Source organism: Mastigoproctus giganteus, chromosome 3 (genome assembly GCF_048544385.1).
Source record: "Mastigoproctus giganteus isolate SK-2022 chromosome 3, ASM4854438v1, whole genome shotgun sequence".
NCBI lineage: Eukaryota > Metazoa > Arthropoda > Arachnida > Uropygi > Thelyphonidae > Mastigoproctus > Mastigoproctus giganteus.
The window spans coordinates 49619905-49638900 of record NC_143577.1 but is presented as its reverse complement, the minus strand read 5'-3'; the positions used below and the strand labels follow the sequence as shown (position 1 = coordinate 49638900).

The 18996-nt window shown below is 36.6% G+C and overlaps 1 protein-coding gene across 1 annotated transcript in view; it reads right to left on the bottom strand.

The window, feature by feature from the left end:
* The window catches only part of LOC150087940 (transient receptor potential cation channel subfamily M member-like 2), a 409197-nt gene that overhangs the window by 46961 nt on the left and 343240 nt on the right, over nt 1–18996 (bottom strand). Inside the window, exons 26-27 of the mRNA XM_090369284.1 lie at nt 15552–15756; nt 2929–3087 (exon numbers count right to left, since the gene is read on the bottom strand). Of these exons, the coding sequence (XP_090225410.1) occupies nt 2929–3087; nt 15552–15756 (364 nt within the window). The remainder of the gene's footprint in view (nt 1–2928; nt 3088–15551; nt 15757–18996) is intronic.

Sequence of the window (18996 nt, the reverse complement as noted above, 5' to 3'; positions counted from 1 at the left end):
AACCCCGGTCTAATCAAGAAGCGTGTGGTATGCACTGCTGCTCCTTCCCACCTGGCTACGGAGGCGCCGCCTTTCTAAGATCCAAGTATATAATATCAAAGTTATTCCCTGCATCCAGTTCTTTTGTGATTGCATCATAGTATCCAATCAAGTTGGTCAGACAAGACTTCCCCTCAACAAAACCATGCTGTGTCTGAGCTATAACTGAAGTCTTGTCTAAATGATTCTGCAGTGCTTCTTTAACCAGTGCCTCCATTAATTTTCCTGGAACAGAAGTTAAGCTCACAGGTCTATAATTACTTGTGTCAGCCTTTGATCCTCCTTTGTGAATTGGGGTCACATTTGCACATTTCCAGTCTATGGGTACCTCCCCTGAGTCCAAGGAAGCTCTCATAATTATGGCTAAGGGTTTGCTTACTTCCTTTGCTGCCTCCTTTAATATAACTGGATAGATCCGATCCACCCCGGGTGCCTTTCTTGTGTTTATCTTCAACAGTTTCTCCACCACTTTACTCCCAGTTATTTCAAGATTCTGTAGCTTACTGCTAGAGTTGAATACACCTCTGGCATTCCCCTTGCTGAATAACTCCTCATGTGTGAATGTCGATGCAAAATATTCATTTAGTTTGTTAGCTACCTGAGCAGGATCATCAACAGTTGACCCATCAATATCAAGTGGACCAATCTGATTCTTCCCTTTCCTTCTAGAGTTTACATAAGTAAAGAACTCTTTGCTGTTTTTCTTTGCATCCCTTGCCAAGGATTTCTTGTAATCTGCCTTCGCCTGCCTAACCTCCTTTGTAACTTGGTTGCATATCAACTTGTATCTATCATAGGCTTCTGTGTCATGTGCTAATTTGTAAGTATCCCATGCATTTTTCTTCTCTGCCATATGCCTCATTAGTTCATCTGACATCCATTTTGGCCTAAACCTTGAACAATATTTCTTAGTTGGTATGTAAAGCCTAGTAGCTTCCAAGATAAGTTCTTTGAATGCTTCCCATTTTGAATTTGCTGTTGGTAACATCATCAGTTGGTCCCACTGTATAGAATTTAAATACTGTCTCAGTCCATCGTAGTCGCCTTTACGGAAGCAATAACCCTTCCCTTTACCCCTAATGGTAGTTACCTCTTTCAGTAAATCCCACTTCAGCACACTGTGATCACTGCCACCTAGTGGTTCATTTATCTGCAGATTCTTAATGCATGAAGAATCACTGCTGATAATCAAATCAAGAGTATTACTCCCTCTAGTTGCCTCCCGAACATGCTGATGTAGAAAACAATCATCCAATAAATCCACAAAAGCCCTGCTAGTGTGTGAGTAACCAGCCCCCAAATTCCAGTCAATATCTGGGAAATTAAAATCTCCCATTATAAGACTCTCTGATTTACTGGCCCACTCTATTTCCCTGTACAGTTCTTTATTATACTCATCAGAGTCATTAGGCCTATAGCACTTTTTGCTAACTTTGAATATATGCCACAGGCAATGCAAGTGATTAAGTGGTGACTCATATGAAAATCACATATGGCCACTTCCGTTCAGGTCAAAATATCCATGGATAGGGTATTCAGTGTGGTATGTTACAAAATATCACAGAAAGTACCTTTTATAAAAATTAAGTTTATGATATTATAAAAATTAAGTTTATAAAATATCATAGGAAGTAACTTTTATCAAAAATTAAATTTACAAAATATTAAATAAATTTATTATCAGCAAAAATTAAGTCAGCTGAAAATCTAAAGAAAATCTTCAAAATGAAGGATGAAAAATAAAAGTTTCCAGAGGGGACAAAAAAACTCACGAAACTCTCACCTGAGACCAATGAATTCAGATACAGTATGAAAAAGGTCCATAAAAATTTCCAATCTAGACAGGATTCAAACTCAGGCCTTCTTCCACATGGAATATAGAATGTATAATGATTGTAATCCCTCTACTAGCTATGAAGGGTGGTAATTATGTACCAATAATTATATATGCAGGTAAGATGGCATACTAGCCCCTGGTGAGATGGATAGGTGAGGTTTGTTGATTCTGAAGAATGCTTTTCATGTTCTCAGAGAAGGAGAAATAATGGAGATACTGCTGGCTATTTTTTGTATGCGGTTACTAAGATCTGCAGTTAAGGGTAGTTATGTGGAAACTGGAAAGTTGCTGGAGAGGCCTTCATCCTGCAGTGGATTGAAAATGGCTGATGATGATGATGTGGAGCCTTTCTGTAGAGGTCTACTCGTTGTTTCTGAAAGCTGGGGTGGGAGAGGTGTGTTTTGTTGTTAAATGTTTCAGCATTTTGTTCTTTTTACAGTGTCTTTGGAAAAATGGAAATTAATATTTTCATTATCTTTCCACTGCTCTTTCCACTGATAAAATGAGTGATAATGCTCCCAAGGTATCAGTTTACATTTACTTACTTAATTTCTTTATTAAGTAAATGAGTTCTTATAAAAAGCTTTTTTACTGACTTTTTTTTTTTTTTTCTCTTTAGAGTTTAAACTACATATTTTGCTGTGAGATATAATGCAGTCAAAGCTCTTTATAGTGACCCTCTTTTAAAGTCCCACACATTATAACGTCCTATGTGGTTGGTCCGGGCCAATTTCTCATTAATCTAATATTATTTTATGAACAATAGATATAATGCCCTTCAGATACAATGACCACTTTCTCGTTCCCCTGGGGGAGGTCATTATATAGAGCTTTGATTGTATTCAAATTTTTCTATGCAGATTAAACTCTGCTAGCTTTAGCTATTTTCTAGTAATTGTTCAAAAGCCTTTTCAATACAATACAGGCTAGCATATCCCCACCCCAATTCCATACCTGTTTCTTATGAACTGGAATTTCAAGAAGAAATTTTTAGAATACTTTCATCTAGAAGAAGCAAATCAAAGCATCTTCTGATTCTCCTATGTACTTACCGAGGAGCACTCTCACTATCCAGTTTAAAAACTAAAGTTGTGCCATCATCTTGAATAATCCATGACTGTCGATCAATGCTGATACCTGCAGGATTTGTCGAAACACAGTTCCACTGAAATACTGGAAGTTTAAGGGCAGTTTCTTGTTTTGCTTGAATTCTGAAAAATTGCACACACATCTGAATTAATATAAAAAAGAAAAAAGGAGAAAATCTTATATTCATGTTATTCTCATAAAAATATCTGTATTATTTAAATAAATTATATGATTTGGACTTTCAATCCTCAGGTGAAAGGCCAAACTTCAGCCTGTAATATAATACAAGACTCAATGAACAAAATAATTTTACCATCAGGAAAATTACTCAAGAACCAATTGATGCTTTTCAACCATATATAACAGAAAAATTTCTGAAAAATATTGTGAAAATGATGGAGATGAAAGAGTATGTGATTTGAAAAATTCAAATGTTAAATGGAGAGACTGGCAGTCATTGTCCCCATTGTTCGTTGTTTCATTAATTCAATGCCACACTTGTCTTCCATATGTGCACAACAGTGCACACAGCGATCCATGATAGCTAAGATTAAGTCATATAGCTGTTAAATCAATTGTGCTTCATATATTTATTGAAAATTTCTCAAAATTTCATATAAATTTCATTGCACCCTTAATTTTACTTTCCATTATTTAAAATTTTGATGAATAATTTTTTAAAAATACTAAAAATATTTCAGACATTTTTATACACTTCTTACTATTATTAATGAAATTAATACAAGTGATGTGAGTGACAAATCTGCACTAGGGAAAGTTTTAACATGCAAAGTGCTTTCATAGGATAAATAGACAAGCTATGAAAATAACGTATGAAAAACAATTGTAATGTGGAATATAGAAGTACAGTGGCAAGGGAGGTTAAAAATGCAATTCCTGTTACAAATAAGTTAACAAAGAGAAAGAAAAGCAAATCAAATAACCAAAAATTCGACTCTTTCTTTAAGAAAAAATGAGTCACAGTATCTAAATTTTTGCAGAAATAAATTGGTGACTTTTGCATTTATTTATGGCAATTGTAAGACTACACTTGAAATATCATGTTCAAGTATGGAGACCACACTTAAAAAAGAAAAAAAACTTCTTCAAAGGGTCCAACCCACTTGTTGAGATCTGCAAAAGGGTACCTGTATATGAAGAAAGATTTCAGATTTATGGGTTACAGAGCTTGGCAGGATCTCACAGCAACTTATAAGGCTCTGAGAGGGGATAGTAAAATGAATGAGGGAAAATTTTTCACTGTTATGATTCCAGGGCTAGAGGCCATAATTTCAAATTATGAGGAAAGATTTAGACTGGATTGTAGGAAGTTTTATTTTAGCCAGTGAATTGTTAATTACTGGAATAAGTAAAGCTGCATATGGGTAGCAGTAACCACAGAGTAACATACCAACTGTGTGGTACTATGGTAGTGGAATGAAAAAGACCTGGAGGTAACTGTGCAGTCAGATATGAAGTTTTCTGAGCAGTGCAGACAGGCGGCAAGAGTAGCTCATGGGGTCTTGTCAATGATATATAGGAATTTTGCTAGAAGAAATAAGCTGATTATCCTCTTGTATAAGGCAATGGTCAGGCCACACCTTGAGTAGTGCATATCAGTCTGGAGGCCTCATTTTAGGAAAGATGTTGAGCTACTAGAACAAGTGCAGAGAAGGGCAACAAGATTAGTGAGTGGAACAAAGGGGTGTTGTTACCTATATAGGCATAAATTCTGCAAATTGCAGCTTCTGGAGACTAAGCACATGCAAGATGATCTGATTGAGGTGTATAATGGTTTGAGCAAGCTCAATGCTTATGGGATTCTCCCTCTTGCTCAGATTCTGCACCTGAGGGGGCATAATTCAAATTGGGGAAAGACAGTTGTAGAATAAATGTTTGGAAATTTGCCTTTAGCCAGTGGGTGGTTGGTTAATTAACATTAGCATTAGTAGAGGCAGCATATGATGCAAGAAAGCAAGCTTATGAAGCATCAGCCAAAAAAAAAAAAAAAAAACTCCACTTCACCCCTCTGTTCTTTCGAAATACCTGTCCAGCTGAGCCTTAAAAATTTATTTAGGCTATCAACTTCCACAACAAAGAGCCTTGAATGGTTTGAGCATGCTCAAACCATTCAAGGCTTTATACACCTCTATCAGATCACCTCACCAGTGACTAGTCTCCAGACACTAATTCGCAAAACTTAAGCCTTTCTTCATAAGAGCAATCCTTTGTTCCATTCACTAATCTTGTTGCCCTTCTCTGTACTCGTTCCAGCAGCTCTACATCCTTCTTGAAATGAGGCCTCCAGACCTGTATGCAGTACTCTAGGTGTGGCCTGACCATTGCCTTATACAAGGGAATAATCACCTCCTTATCCCTACGAGAAACATTATTGTATATCATTGATAAGACACCATGAGCTACTCTTGCAGCCCGTCTGCACTGCTCAGAGAACTTCATATCTGCCTGCACTATTACCCCCAGGTCCTTTTCATTCTCTACCACTGTCAGTGTAGTACCACACAGTTGATATGTTGCTCTGGGGTTGCTGTTTCCCATATATAGTACTTTACATTTGTCAATGTTAAACTTCTTTTGCCACCTCCCAGCCCATCTGCTCAACCTTTCCAGATCCTGTTGCAGCAGCATAGCGTCAGTAGTGTCCTTAACAACCCTGCCAACCTTTGTATTGTCCGCAAACTTGGAATTAAGCTTGATATACCATCATCAATATTATTTATAAATACAGAAAACAATAATGGACCCAACACTGAACCCTGAGGGACTCCACTAATAACATTAGTCCGCGATGATCAGTGTCTATTGATTACCACTCTCTGTCTTCTCCCCCCTCAACCACCCCTTTATCCATAGTAGCAATTTGCCTCCAATGTCACACTGCTTCAATTTGTGCAGCAGTCTTCCATGTGCAACAGTATCAAAAGCCTTTCTAAGATCCAAGTATATAATATCAAAGTTATTCCCTGCATCCAGTTCTTTTGTGACTGCATCATAGTATCCAATCAAATTGGTCAGGCAAGACTTCCCCTTAACAAAACCATGCTGTGTCCAAGCTATAACTGAAGTCTTGTCCAGATGATCCTGCAGTACTTCTTTAACCAGAGCCTCCATTAATTTTCTTGGAACAGAAGTTAAACTCACAGGTCTATAATTACTTGTGTCAGCCTTTGATCCTCCTTTGTCAATTGGGGTCACATTTGCACATCTCTAGTCTATGGGTACCTCCCCTGAGTCCAAGGAAGCTCTCATAATTATGGCTAAGGGTTTTCTTACTTTCTTTGCTGCCTCCTTTAATATAACTGGATAGACCCCATCCACCCCAGTTGCCTTTCTTGTGTTTATCTTCAACAATTTCTCCTACACTTTACTCTCAGTTATTACAAGATTATCAAGCTTACTGCCAGAGTTGAATACACCTCTGGCATTCCCCTTGCTGAATAACTCCTCATGTGTGAATGTTGTTGCAAAATATTCATTTAGTTTGTTAGCTACCTAAGCAGGATCATCAACAGTTGAACTATCAATATCAAGTGGACCAATCTGATTCATCCCTTTCCTTCTAGAGTTTACATAAGCAAAGAACTCTTTGTTGTTTTTCTTTGCATCCCTTGCCAAAGATTTCTCGTAATCTGCCTTCGCCTGCCTAACCTCCTTTGTAACTTGGTTACAGATCAACTTATATCTATCATAGGCTTCTGTGTCACATGTTTATTTATATGTATCCCATGCATTTTTATTCTCTGCCATATGTCTTATTGGTTCATCTGACATCCATTTAGGCCTAAACCTTGAACAATATTTCTTAGTTGGTATGTAAAGCCTAGTAGCTTCCAAGATAAGTTCTTTGAATGCTTCCCATTTTGAATGCTGTTGGTAACATCATCAGTTGGTCCCACTGTATAGAATTTAAATACTGTCTCAGACCATCGTAGTCGCCTTTACGAAAGCAATAACCCTTCCCTTTACCCCTAATGGTAGTTACGTCTTAGAGTAAATCCCACTTCGGCACACTGTGATCACTGCCACCTAGTGGTTCCTCTATCTGCAGATTCTTAATGCATGAAGAATCACTACTGATAATCAGATCAAGAGTATTACTCCCTCTAGTTGCCTCCTGAACATGCTGCTATAGAAAACAATCATCCAATAAATCCACAAAAGCCTTGCTAGTGTGTGTGTGTGTGTGTGTGTGTGTGTGTGTGTGTGTGTGTGTGTGTGTGTGTGTGTGTGTGTGTGTGTGTGAGTGACCAACCCACAAATTCCAGTCAATCTTTGGGAAATTAAAATCCCCCATTATAAGACACTCTAATTTACTGGTGATTTTTGATTTTGGTGGTTGTTGGCGCATCGGCTTCTGTGGCCATATTGCACCTCCCAAGGTTTTTGCAGTACTTTGATCCAAGCCCGAGGCGGGAATCGAACCCGCGACCTTTGGGTTGCCGGGCAGGTACTTTACCCACTCGGCTAGCCCGGTCGGCTCTAATTTACTGGCCCACTCTATTTCCCTGTACAGTTTCTTATTATACTCATCAGAGTCATTAGGCTTATAGCAAACTCCTACTCTCAATTTTGATTTACCAATGCTTACTTCACACCAAACTGACTCGACACTGCACTTTCCAGCGATGTCGACTGGCTTCACTTCCTTGGATTTTATGTGTTTCTTAACTAATAGCATAACCCCTCCTCCCTTCCTATCTTGTCTATCCTGTCTGTAAACGTTGTCCCCAAATTCCAGTTCTGCATTCCTTATATCTGTGTGACACCACATCTCTGATATCCCAACAATATCCGCCTTTGATGCTTTGAGCAATACCTCAAATTCATCAAATTTATTTACCAAACTCCTAGCATTGGTGTACACGCAAGTATACATGCACGTGTTCTTTTTCTTAGTTACCCTAACACAACTCATGTGTTTACTTGTACCTCAATGACTCCCAGCAGTCTCTGAAATATCCTGCATCTTATTTTTCAGGCTGTTGCTCATTCCAGTAGAAGCAGTGCAAGAATCACTTTCACCTCTGCCAGTGGCTACTGTTAATCTATTAGTCCTTGTATCTCTCCAGGCTAGCAGTTTTCCGACCCACCTAACACTGCCTCGATAGCATCAGCAAATATTCTTGCACCCTTTCTATTTAAGTGTATCCTATCCCTGTAGAAGCAGTCCCTTCTGTTAACAAGCACTGACCAGGCTGAGAAAAATTCTACTCCTTGAGCCTTGCACAATCTTTCCAGGGCCGAATTGATCGACAAGGCTCTCATCATATACTCCCTCCTATCGTGTCTGGGCAGAATTGCAGACACTTTCAAATTCAACCCTAATTCACAGCTTTTTTTCAACCGTGACCTGTACTTTTTAAGTTATTTTGCAGGTCTCCTACTCTTAATATCATTAGTGCCAACGTGTACAACTATATCACGTTTTGTGCCCTTAAAAGATGATATCCGCTCTACATCATCAACCTTTGTCCCTGGCAGACATACCCTGGTCCTGTTTCACCTATCCTTTTTACAAAGCATGTTCCCCGTTTCCCTGACAATAGAGTCACCAACAACTACTAGTTACTGTGGGACCAGCGCATTCTGCTTTGGGGGTTGCCGCTGTGTTGCGTGATAACCAAGTGCAAGCTCTGGCATTGATGTGGGCAGCTGAGAGCTTGATGGGCCCCTCACTTTAGATCCTTCGAGGGCATCCACCCTGTCCTTCAAGCTCTCATATAGGCCCATAACAACACTGAGTTGTCGCCTGATTTCGTTACACTGCTTGCATTGTGCACACACAAAGACATCCCCCATAGCCAGTGGGTGGTTGGTTAATTGCTGGAACAAATTTACATCTGTTATTGTGGAAGTTGACAGCTTAAATAAATTCAAGGCTGAATTAGACAAACTTTCGGAGTGAATGGATGGTGAAACAGGAATGGGTTTTTTTTGGCTGATGCTTGCTTTCTTGCATCACATGCCTCTACTAATGCTAATGCTAACATGTTGAAAATACAGTTGATTCTGGTTATTTGGGCCACCAGTTAATCGGGGCAGTCGCTTATTTGGGAAAAATCTTAAATAACAGAACCCAATCGAGAAAATAAGGGTTTATTTTGCTTGATTGGGACAACATGTCGTTTAATAGGGGCAAGAAGACTGCAGCACTGGAAATTACCCTACAATTGTCTGAGATCTGGAGGTCGCAACCATAAAATAGTAAAAACAATTAGCAGTCACCTGTTTATTGGGCTTTTCTGTTAGTGCAATCTATCATAAATGGATAGTAAACTCGATCTTATTGAATTTGCGATAATACCGACAGCTGGAATTCTATGGGTTATTATGGTGAAATGTGTTTACACTTCCATGAAATCTTCAATCATAAAAAAATTAATTTTTAAAATCTCTTCATTCCTATTTTTAAAGCTTCGTTACTTGTTACTCCGTTCTCACTTGCGTGTATCGCGTTACTTGCAATTTAGCCCGGTGGGAAGGAGCAGCAGTGCGTAATACACGCTTCTTGATTAGACCAGGGTTCGAACCCGTCACCACCAAATACGGAGGATGCGGAAAGGTCAAGGAATGACCACCGCATTTCCCGGAGCAATATGGCCTTAGTTGCTAATGCTCCTAAAAACCAAATAACAACAACAACTTGCAATTTGTATGTACCACATTCTTTGTTATTGATTGCTTATCTTTTTACTGTTTTAAATTTCACAAACGTGATCACAATGACCAGCGCTTACTACACATCATATAGTGAATGGTACTTTACTATAGTGAGTTCATCGTAACGTGATTTGATTGTACAGTGAACCAATTGTAAAGCGGGGTCCACTGTATTTTTAACTATTTACGTGAAACTTTGCATAATTAGGGCAGCCGCTTAATCGGGCCAAAATGCACTAGTCCCGATGTGTTCCAAATAACTGGAATTGACTGCATTTTGTTAACGGGTAAACAAGAAACCAATTTTACAATGTCAGATGGAGTTAGTAGCACCCTTGTGATTCTTCTATACCAGGAGTGACCAACTTAATTTGTGATGCGATCTACTTTTTTCCTTCAAAATGTGCCGTGATCTACGATCGTGACTGACCGAAATTAAATCCGCAATCGACTCGTTGGCCAACCCTGTTCTATACTATAGCCAATTAGCTCACAAGTTACAATAGGCTTTCAGAAGTTACAATAGGCTACCAATATCATAATTGCTTTCTTTTCACATTCCAAAATAGGTCCTTCTTCAATAACAATAATTAAAATTATTTCATTCAGAAAATATAATAAAATCACTTAGCTCATAAGAGTTAGGGAGGACTGTAAATCATGACCATGTAATGGTACCTTGGTATCCCTTTTTTTGTTATAACTTGGTTTAAAACCATTTTTCTTAAATCTTCAGGTTCTGTTTTGCGTCTGAACCTGGGTGCTTTGCATCCAGTGTCCTCCCCCACCATTTGCACATGGAACTTTTGTAATGCTTAGTACATTGGTTCTACATTGTTGTAATATGTTAACTATATTTCTTTTTGTACAAAAATGTATTATCAAAGCTGCAGCTTTAATATATTATGGACAAACAGAATTATTTTATCCATTTTATTGAAACTTAAAGGATTAAATATTATGAGTTTGTAAAAATATACTATGAGTTTATAAAAAATTAAACAGAAATACAAGCAATACAACAAAATTAATTACATTAATTATTATATAGTCAAAAATATTACATAAACGGTCTGAAAGAGTGCAAGCAAGATTTAAAAATTAATTACAAGGTTACAAGTTACAGGTTACAAGGCCTGCTGAAAGACAATGACGTACTATTTTATTTATGGGAGTCTGAGGACGAGAGTTTCCTGTGCGGATGTGCCTTTCTGCCGCTCTTGGAACAGAGAAGTTTTTTCTGATTTATTTTCTGCTTTATTAGTTTAAATTGACATATTAACTTATTTTCTAGAGTAGCTTTATATTCCTATTTACGGTACCTAAGTTTAAAGTAACTTAGATAGAGATTTTGTAGGTATTACTTAGAATCGGAAAGGGTATCAAATCCACGTGTTTACCGTTCGTAAATAGCCGCCATTGTGACACGAAAATTAATCAGTAAAATCTATTAATCTTGTCGAACTTCATTGGCAATTAAATTGTACTTTTAGCTATTGGTTCTATGGTTACATATGGCCTATTTTATTTGTTCTGCCATGGAAACACTCCTCTTGCTGACAATGATGGCTACTCTCATTGCTCGTGTGGGAGTCAGCTACTGTTGATGGCATGAGATGTTCTTCTGCACCATGGGATCTACTTTCCTGATGGCATGGAACATTTTTTCATACTGTTGGATCGATTCTCTTGGTGACACTAGTGGCTATTCTCATCATTTGTGTATTTGGTACATACTATGGGATCACTCTTCTTGATGACGATAGTAGTTGCTTGCTAGTGTGGGATCTTCCTACATCTGACACAAGCATAGAACACTCTTCCATACCATGGTGTGGAATTCTCCACATATTTTTTAAAACTAAGTAAGCTTTTAAAGGTTCTGTTTTGTGATTTGAATTAATTTTGAAAATTATATTTAAATTAAATTGTATTTAAGTTTTTGTATGATAAATGTGTTATATATATAGATATAATATATATATATATAAAACAAATGGAAAATGAGCAAATAAAGCAAATAAATAACGAAGACAGAAGTAGAAGTGGAAGGAATATGTATCTACAAATTTCGAAAAATATGAAGTATAGAGAAAATACAGCCAAAGTTATAAACCAATAAATAAAAAATTTAGATCAGCGCCACTTGACCACAGCAAAGCCAAAAAGGTTTGAAATATCACTAAAATGACACAATAAATGAACCACAAAAGAAAATTAGATATAGGACAAACAAAGCAAGGAACAAAAATAGGCAAGTGTTGCATCCAATCTCGTCAGAGGGCCAATGGATTCAACAGCCACGAACAGTACTGCATTTCAAATGCAATGCAAATTACTGCAACAGAGACAGACAGACAGACATTAACTAAAATGACAGCCCACCAAAGCAATAAAATCATATCATGGAGACCCTAAAGCAGTAACAGTAAGAACAGAATAACTTAAGCACTCACCGCTAGACCAGACTGCCACCAAAAAGAAAGAAATTAAGTTGATAACAGAAAATAAACAGATTATAGAGAGCAGTTACTGCTAATCAAACAGCAACTAGTGACTGTTGTTGGCTCATTACTAAGAGATTAGACCTAAATGGATGTCAGATGAACTATTTAGACAAGTGGCAGAGAAGAAAAGGGCATGGGATGCATATAAATTATCAGGTGATTCAGGAGCTTATGGTAAATATAAATTAGTCTGTAATCAAGTCACAACAGTAGGGAAGCTAAGGCAGATTATGAAAAGTCTGTGGCAAGGAATGCAAAGAAAAGTAGCAAAGAGCTTCTGTGCTTATATTAACAGTAGAAAGAAGGGATTGAAACACATTGAGCCACTTGATGTCAATGGTTTAACTGTTGATGATCCTGCTCAGGCTACTGACAAACCAAATAGGTATTTTGTATTTACATTCACACGTGAGAAATTCTTTAGGGGGAGGGGAGGGGAGGGGATGCCAGAAGTTTATCAAACTCCAGTGGGAATTAAATGACTTTGTAGTAACTGAAAGGAAAGTGGAAGAGGAATTGCTGAAGCTGAACATAACAAAGGCACCTTGGAGGTGGATGGGTTCTATTTAATCATATTAAAAGATGCAGCAAAGGAAGTACCCTTTAGCAACCCTTTAGCTATAATTATGAGAGCATCTTAGGATTCAGGGGAGGTCCCTATGAACTGAAGATGTATGGATGTATGCAAAAATAATAAAGAGATAATCTGAAGTTGACGTGAATAATTACAGACCTGTTAGCTTAACATCTGTTTCAGGGAAAATAATGGAGTCACTGGTTAAAGAAATAATGCAGGACCACCTGGACAGAAATGCTATTATACTGCAGTCACAGCATGGATTTATTAAGGGGCAGTCTTATCTAACCAATCCAATAGGTTACTATGATGCAGTGACCAAGGAACTGGATGCAAAAAATAATTTTGATATCATATACTTGGATTTCAGAAAGGCTTTTGATACTATTGTACATAAAAGACTGCTGTATAAACTGGAGCAAAATGGCATTAAGGATAAGTTACTGCTATAGATAAAGATATGGTTAATGGAAGAAGACCTTGAGTGGCCATCAATGGGCACTGCTCTTCATGGTCCAATGTTATAGTGTGGTCTCCCATGGTTCAGTTCTGGGGCCATTGTTATTTTCAATATTTATTAATGATACTGATGAACATATATCAGGCTTAATGTCAAAGTTTGCAGATAATACAGATAATGTAGATAAGTTTGGTAGGGTGGTTAATGACAGCAATCAGGGTGAGCTACTCCAACAGGGTCTAAGAAAATGGGGTCAATGGGTTAAGCAATGGTAGTTGAAGTTTAAAATTGACAAATGCAGGGTTATCGGTAGCAGTGATCTCAGAATTAATTTACCAACTGTGTGTTACTACCCTCGGGTAGTGGAAAATGAAAAAGCTCTGTGGCAATTGTGCAGTCAGATATGAAATTCTCTGAGTAGTGCAGACATGCTGCCAGAACAGCTTATGGAGTTTTGTGAATGATATACAGAAATTTTTCTAGCAGGGATAAGGGGGTGATTAGCCATTTGTACAATATCATGGTTAGGATACATCTCGAGTATTGTATACAGGTCTGAGGCATCCCTTTAGGAAGGATGTAGATCTGCTGGAACGGGTGCAGAGAAGGGCAACCAGATCGGTGAAGGGAACAAAAGGGTGCTCTTACCTAGAAAGAGCTTCAGTTCTGCAGATTAGGCACCTGCAGGGTTATCTGATTGAGGTGGTTAATGCCTTGAATGGATTAAATAAGCTGAATGTGAATGGCATTCTTCATCTTACTAAGACTACACACATTAGGGGACATAAATTTAAGTTGAATAAGGATGGTTGCAGGATATATATGCGGAAGTTTGCCTTCAGCCAGCAGGTGACTGATTGTCAAAACAGGCTTCTATCTATTTTTGTGGAAGTGAATGGTTTGAATAAATTCAAGGAAGAACTAGACTAATTCTTGGAGGGTATGGATGGGAGAAGTGTGTGGTGTTTTTTTTTTTCTGACTATATAAGCTTATTTTCTCACATCATTTTCTATTACATTCATTTTCCCAGCAGCTTCCATCACATATTTGCTTGGAAGGCAAATAATATCACGTCATATCATATACATTACACAAAACTTCAAATGGTAATGATAATGAAAATCTGTGTTTAATTCTTGAAAAAATGTAAATGCATTAAATTAATTTGTATACAATATAGTATCTACTTGTTAATCCAGAAGACAGCTAATAAAGTAGTTTCTCCATGATATACTTAAAAATGACATACCATGAGCCATTAACCCCTCCCTGTAACTCTTAGTCTACTGAATTATTTATTTTTCTTTCCTTCTTTCTTGTCTGCTTTTTGATGTGAAGCATCCTTGGGGGCACCTACCAAGTATATCTAATCAGTCACGAAAATGCATCATGGAGGTGACATTATCTATGGCTTCCGCCAGAGGCACTTCCCATGCTCTCACTACTAGTTTGTGCCAAGCACTCATCACTAGTAGTGCGATTAGAGCACATGATGCATTTTTTCACGACCAGCATGATATCTCCAGTTCTAACTTTTTAGAATTTTTGAATAGCATAACACCACAATACAAGTATTTGCCATATGACTGCAATAATACAAATATTTGTCAACAATATCTTTTTTCATCTCTCATTTTCATTACATTCCATTGTTAGGTGCCTCCAACAGCTACATATGTCATTTCAACTACAACATGGAGTAGCTCAATTGATGCTGTTTTCCAGAGACATTTAGATATGCTGCAATCGCAAGTATGTGTCTCATACTTTAGTTATCATAAATCCATTGTATCTTGTCTTCCAGCTGAAATTATAAAAATTTGTCAATGATCAATAAAATATTTACAATACAAAAGCTCTTTTATTTTGTAATTGATATCAAAATACCTAAAAGAAACATGAGGGATGTTTCACATAAAACCATCTACCGTGCATGCTTGGCACATGCACCACTTTTTAATTCTTCTGTTTGGCTACAGTTGACTTAAGGATGTTCAAATGGATAGCAATACCATGTAAGAATATATGACACCACAGATATCTAAATATCTGTGTTGCTCTCTTGACATTTTCTAGTACTCTCACTCTGTGCAGGGCCAGATAGACTTCCTTCAATAATGCAAAAGAATTACTAAAAAAAAATTTTAAATAATTTTCTTCATGATTTTGTCCCTGGGTAACTGTGAGTTAACAATATCTGCTTTTATACCCCATTTCAAAATTAGAGTTTTTTTTTTTTTTTTTTTAAGATAAATTTTTACTCATATACTTGTGTATTACTACACACTGTGAAAATCTGCTGTTATTGGAATTCACTATGCTCACTTAAAAAAATTGTTACAAAAATACATAATACTTACAGAAGAATATCTTCATCAACATAAGACTGTAGGATAATAGGAAAATCTGTTTTAGGCCTTGTATAAGCAACCGGATCATATTCTGTCCACATCACTTCCCATGGAACATACTTGTCAGGCACAGGAAACCGCTGTACTCTGGTCCCAGTATATGGGGAATGGCGAGCTAGCATGTGGATTCTTTCATAATTCCATATCTGTTCAACTAAATAATAAATATAATAATTTCTGAAAATATTCTTTTATTTATCATTCCACATCATTTACTATGTTATTTACATAATTAAAATGCTCTACCTTCAGAAGTTCATCAATATGCAATGAGTCCAGTTATAGAGGAGTAATTAAAGTAATGGAATGGATTCTGAAATTGTCCAGGGGCAGTTGTGTACCAAGTATGTTACTCTATATTCCAAAAGAGTGGAATTTTCCTTCTGTTCTGCTAATGCTAGCAGCTACCACTTTTTAACTAATCTGGCAAAATAGTGTGAACTATTGATTTCATAAATTGATAGTTATCCAAACAGAATCACATCAAAATATTGAATAGTGACATTCCTGGCACACTACATGCACTGAGCAATAAGTTATGTATGTTGATTACATTAAATTTCACATCATTACAATTAATAATTATAATTTTTGAGAGCACATTATCACATTTGTTATTTTACAGAGAAGCATATGGCACACTGAGTATGTATAATTATGAGTAATTATCTTACAATCCTGCTTAAGAGGTAAATAAAATTTATAAAGGGTTTAAAATGAAATAAAACTGATTTAATATACTGATTTTCATCCTCTACATTAAGGTAACTTTAAAATGTAGTAAGGTTTCCATTTCTTTCCTTCATCTATTGTATTTGTGTTGCTGCTTCTTAATCCATATTATAGGTGAACTCCTAGATCTGGAAATCTATTTTCTGGATGTTTTCAGAAAAATGGTGAATCTGAAAAATGATCTTTTCAGGTGATTGGACAAATTTCTGAAGACAATACAAACTTATTTTTCACCTATAGTGATCACTACTTCAAACTGCTCATAAAAAAGTTAACCTTCTTATCCATGGCCCAACAAAAATGCTTTTTTTGAGATTTGCTGATATCAAATAAACTTGAAAATTGTTGCAAAGATGCCAAAAGCAATTTAAACTATTCATGTCCAAAGGTTTTATAAAATGCTTCATTAAAACTAATTTTATATGAAGCAGAAGTGATAGGACTTTTCATGGGGCCATCAGTTTTCACATTTAACCCTTTTGAACCCAATACAGAGCTGTCTCTGCCACTGCTATTTCTTGTTCTGATGTCCTATTCACATAATAAGACATGTGGCTTTTAGCATAAGCTGGATGTTGACCCAATAACATACACAGAAACATCAACTCTCCATACAGTAGCCAATTATGCCCTACATATTTAACTTTTATAAAGATGCTTGAGGTCTTTGCAGATCATCTTTAAGTAAAATTAATGTACAAGTTTAACAGAAGAATAAATATTCTTCTCAAGAAGAAGTGGCTTACAGACTAGTTTTGGAAGAAGTGATTAATAGTTTTTATCCATTTATTTCATATAATGGAGTTCCTAAGGCAGTCATTAATCCAAGAATATTGCTGATAGTACATAATACTATTAGTATTATGTACTAGCAGAGGCAAATGATGCAACAAAAGCAAGCTTATACAGCATCAACCAAAAAAAAAAAAATAAATAAAACACCCCAACACTTCCCATATAACCTGTTCATCCCCCTAACAATTTGTCTAGTTCTTCCTTGAATTTATTCAAACTACCCACCTCTACACCAGATAAGAGTTTATTTTAACAATCGGCCACCTACTGGCTGAAGGAAAATTTCCAAACATTTATCCTGCAATCATTTGCTCTCAAATTAATATATGCCCCCTTAATATGTGTAGTCTGAGCAAGACGAAGAATTCCACAAACATTGTGCTTACTCAATCCATTCAAATCCATAAACACCTCAATCAGATCACCATGCAGATGCTTAATCTCCAGGCGCTGCAGTGCAGTACTGAAGCTTTTTTTGTAAGAGTACCCTTTTGTTTCTCTCACTAATCTCATTACTCTTCTCTGCACCCATTCCAACAGATCCATGCCATTTCTAAAATGAGACCTCCAGACCTGTATGCAGTACTCAAGATGTGGCCTGACCATTACTTTATACTAGTGGTTCCCAAACTTTTTTTGTCATGGAACCCCTATACGCTGTTTCAAAATTTACGGAACCCTTTCACAAAATTAGATGGTAAAATCTTTTCTTGTAGTTTAACGGAACTGGAAGTTGATGGTTGGGAGAGTTCTGAAATCTCTATGTCTGCAGATTCCACGGTTTCTACTGTTTTATTGATAATGGTATCTCCTGTTTCTTTGAATGATCCATATTTTAACCATCGATACATTGTTAAATTGGAATCCCTATATCCAAATTTTTTTTTCAAGAAAAGATTATAAAAAGTTAGTGATAGAGTTTTACCTGATTTATAAAAACAAACTGCAATCTTAATGAGTAGAAAATGAACGTAAAATAGAATAAATTTGTTAAAAATACAATAATCATAAATAATAAACTGATTCAGCAATCCACAGTGCAACAGTGAATGATTTGTTCTAGTTCTAATGAAATCATAACAAGCAATGAGGTGATATTTTGTTTTAGGTCTTTTATGATATTCTGACGATAAGATAATACATCCTGATTGGTTGGATTGTGTGAGGCCGAGGCCACACTATAATATACAGGCCATGCTGCTGGTACAGTGATGTCACAGTCAGTAGACGATGGGCCGCCTACAATAATTTTTAATGTATTTACACACATTTCCTCAGCTGTCTTGTCAAATTTTTCTCCATTACCTCTCAATTGATTAAAATTGACCTTACTTATTTTGCAGTACATATTTCAGATTCCATAACAAACTGTATTTCATGCATTTAAATAATGAATAACATAATTTTTTTGTATTTTTCTTGAGTAACTTTTTACATAACTTAAATTCTTTCATTTTTTTAAAATACCTACCCATTTTTATGAAACAAGAAATATATAAAGGGCACCTTGTCTCGTGGAACCCCTGAATTTTATCACGGAACCCTGGAGTTCTGTGGAACACACTTTGGGAGCCGCTGCCTTATAAAGTGGGATATGACCATATATGTATATTTGTATATGACAATATGTTGCACTGATAATCAACTCCTTATACCTGCTGGTAAAATTGGCACATCACTGACAAAAAACTTTATGAGCTGTCCTGGCACCTTGTCTGTACTGCTTGAAGAATTTCATATCTGACTGCACAATTAACCCAGGTCTTTTTCACTCTCCACAACCTTGAGTGTGGTACCAAATGATACTTTAATCTGGGATTAACGTTCCCCATATGAAGTACCTTGCATTTGTAGATTAAACTTCAAT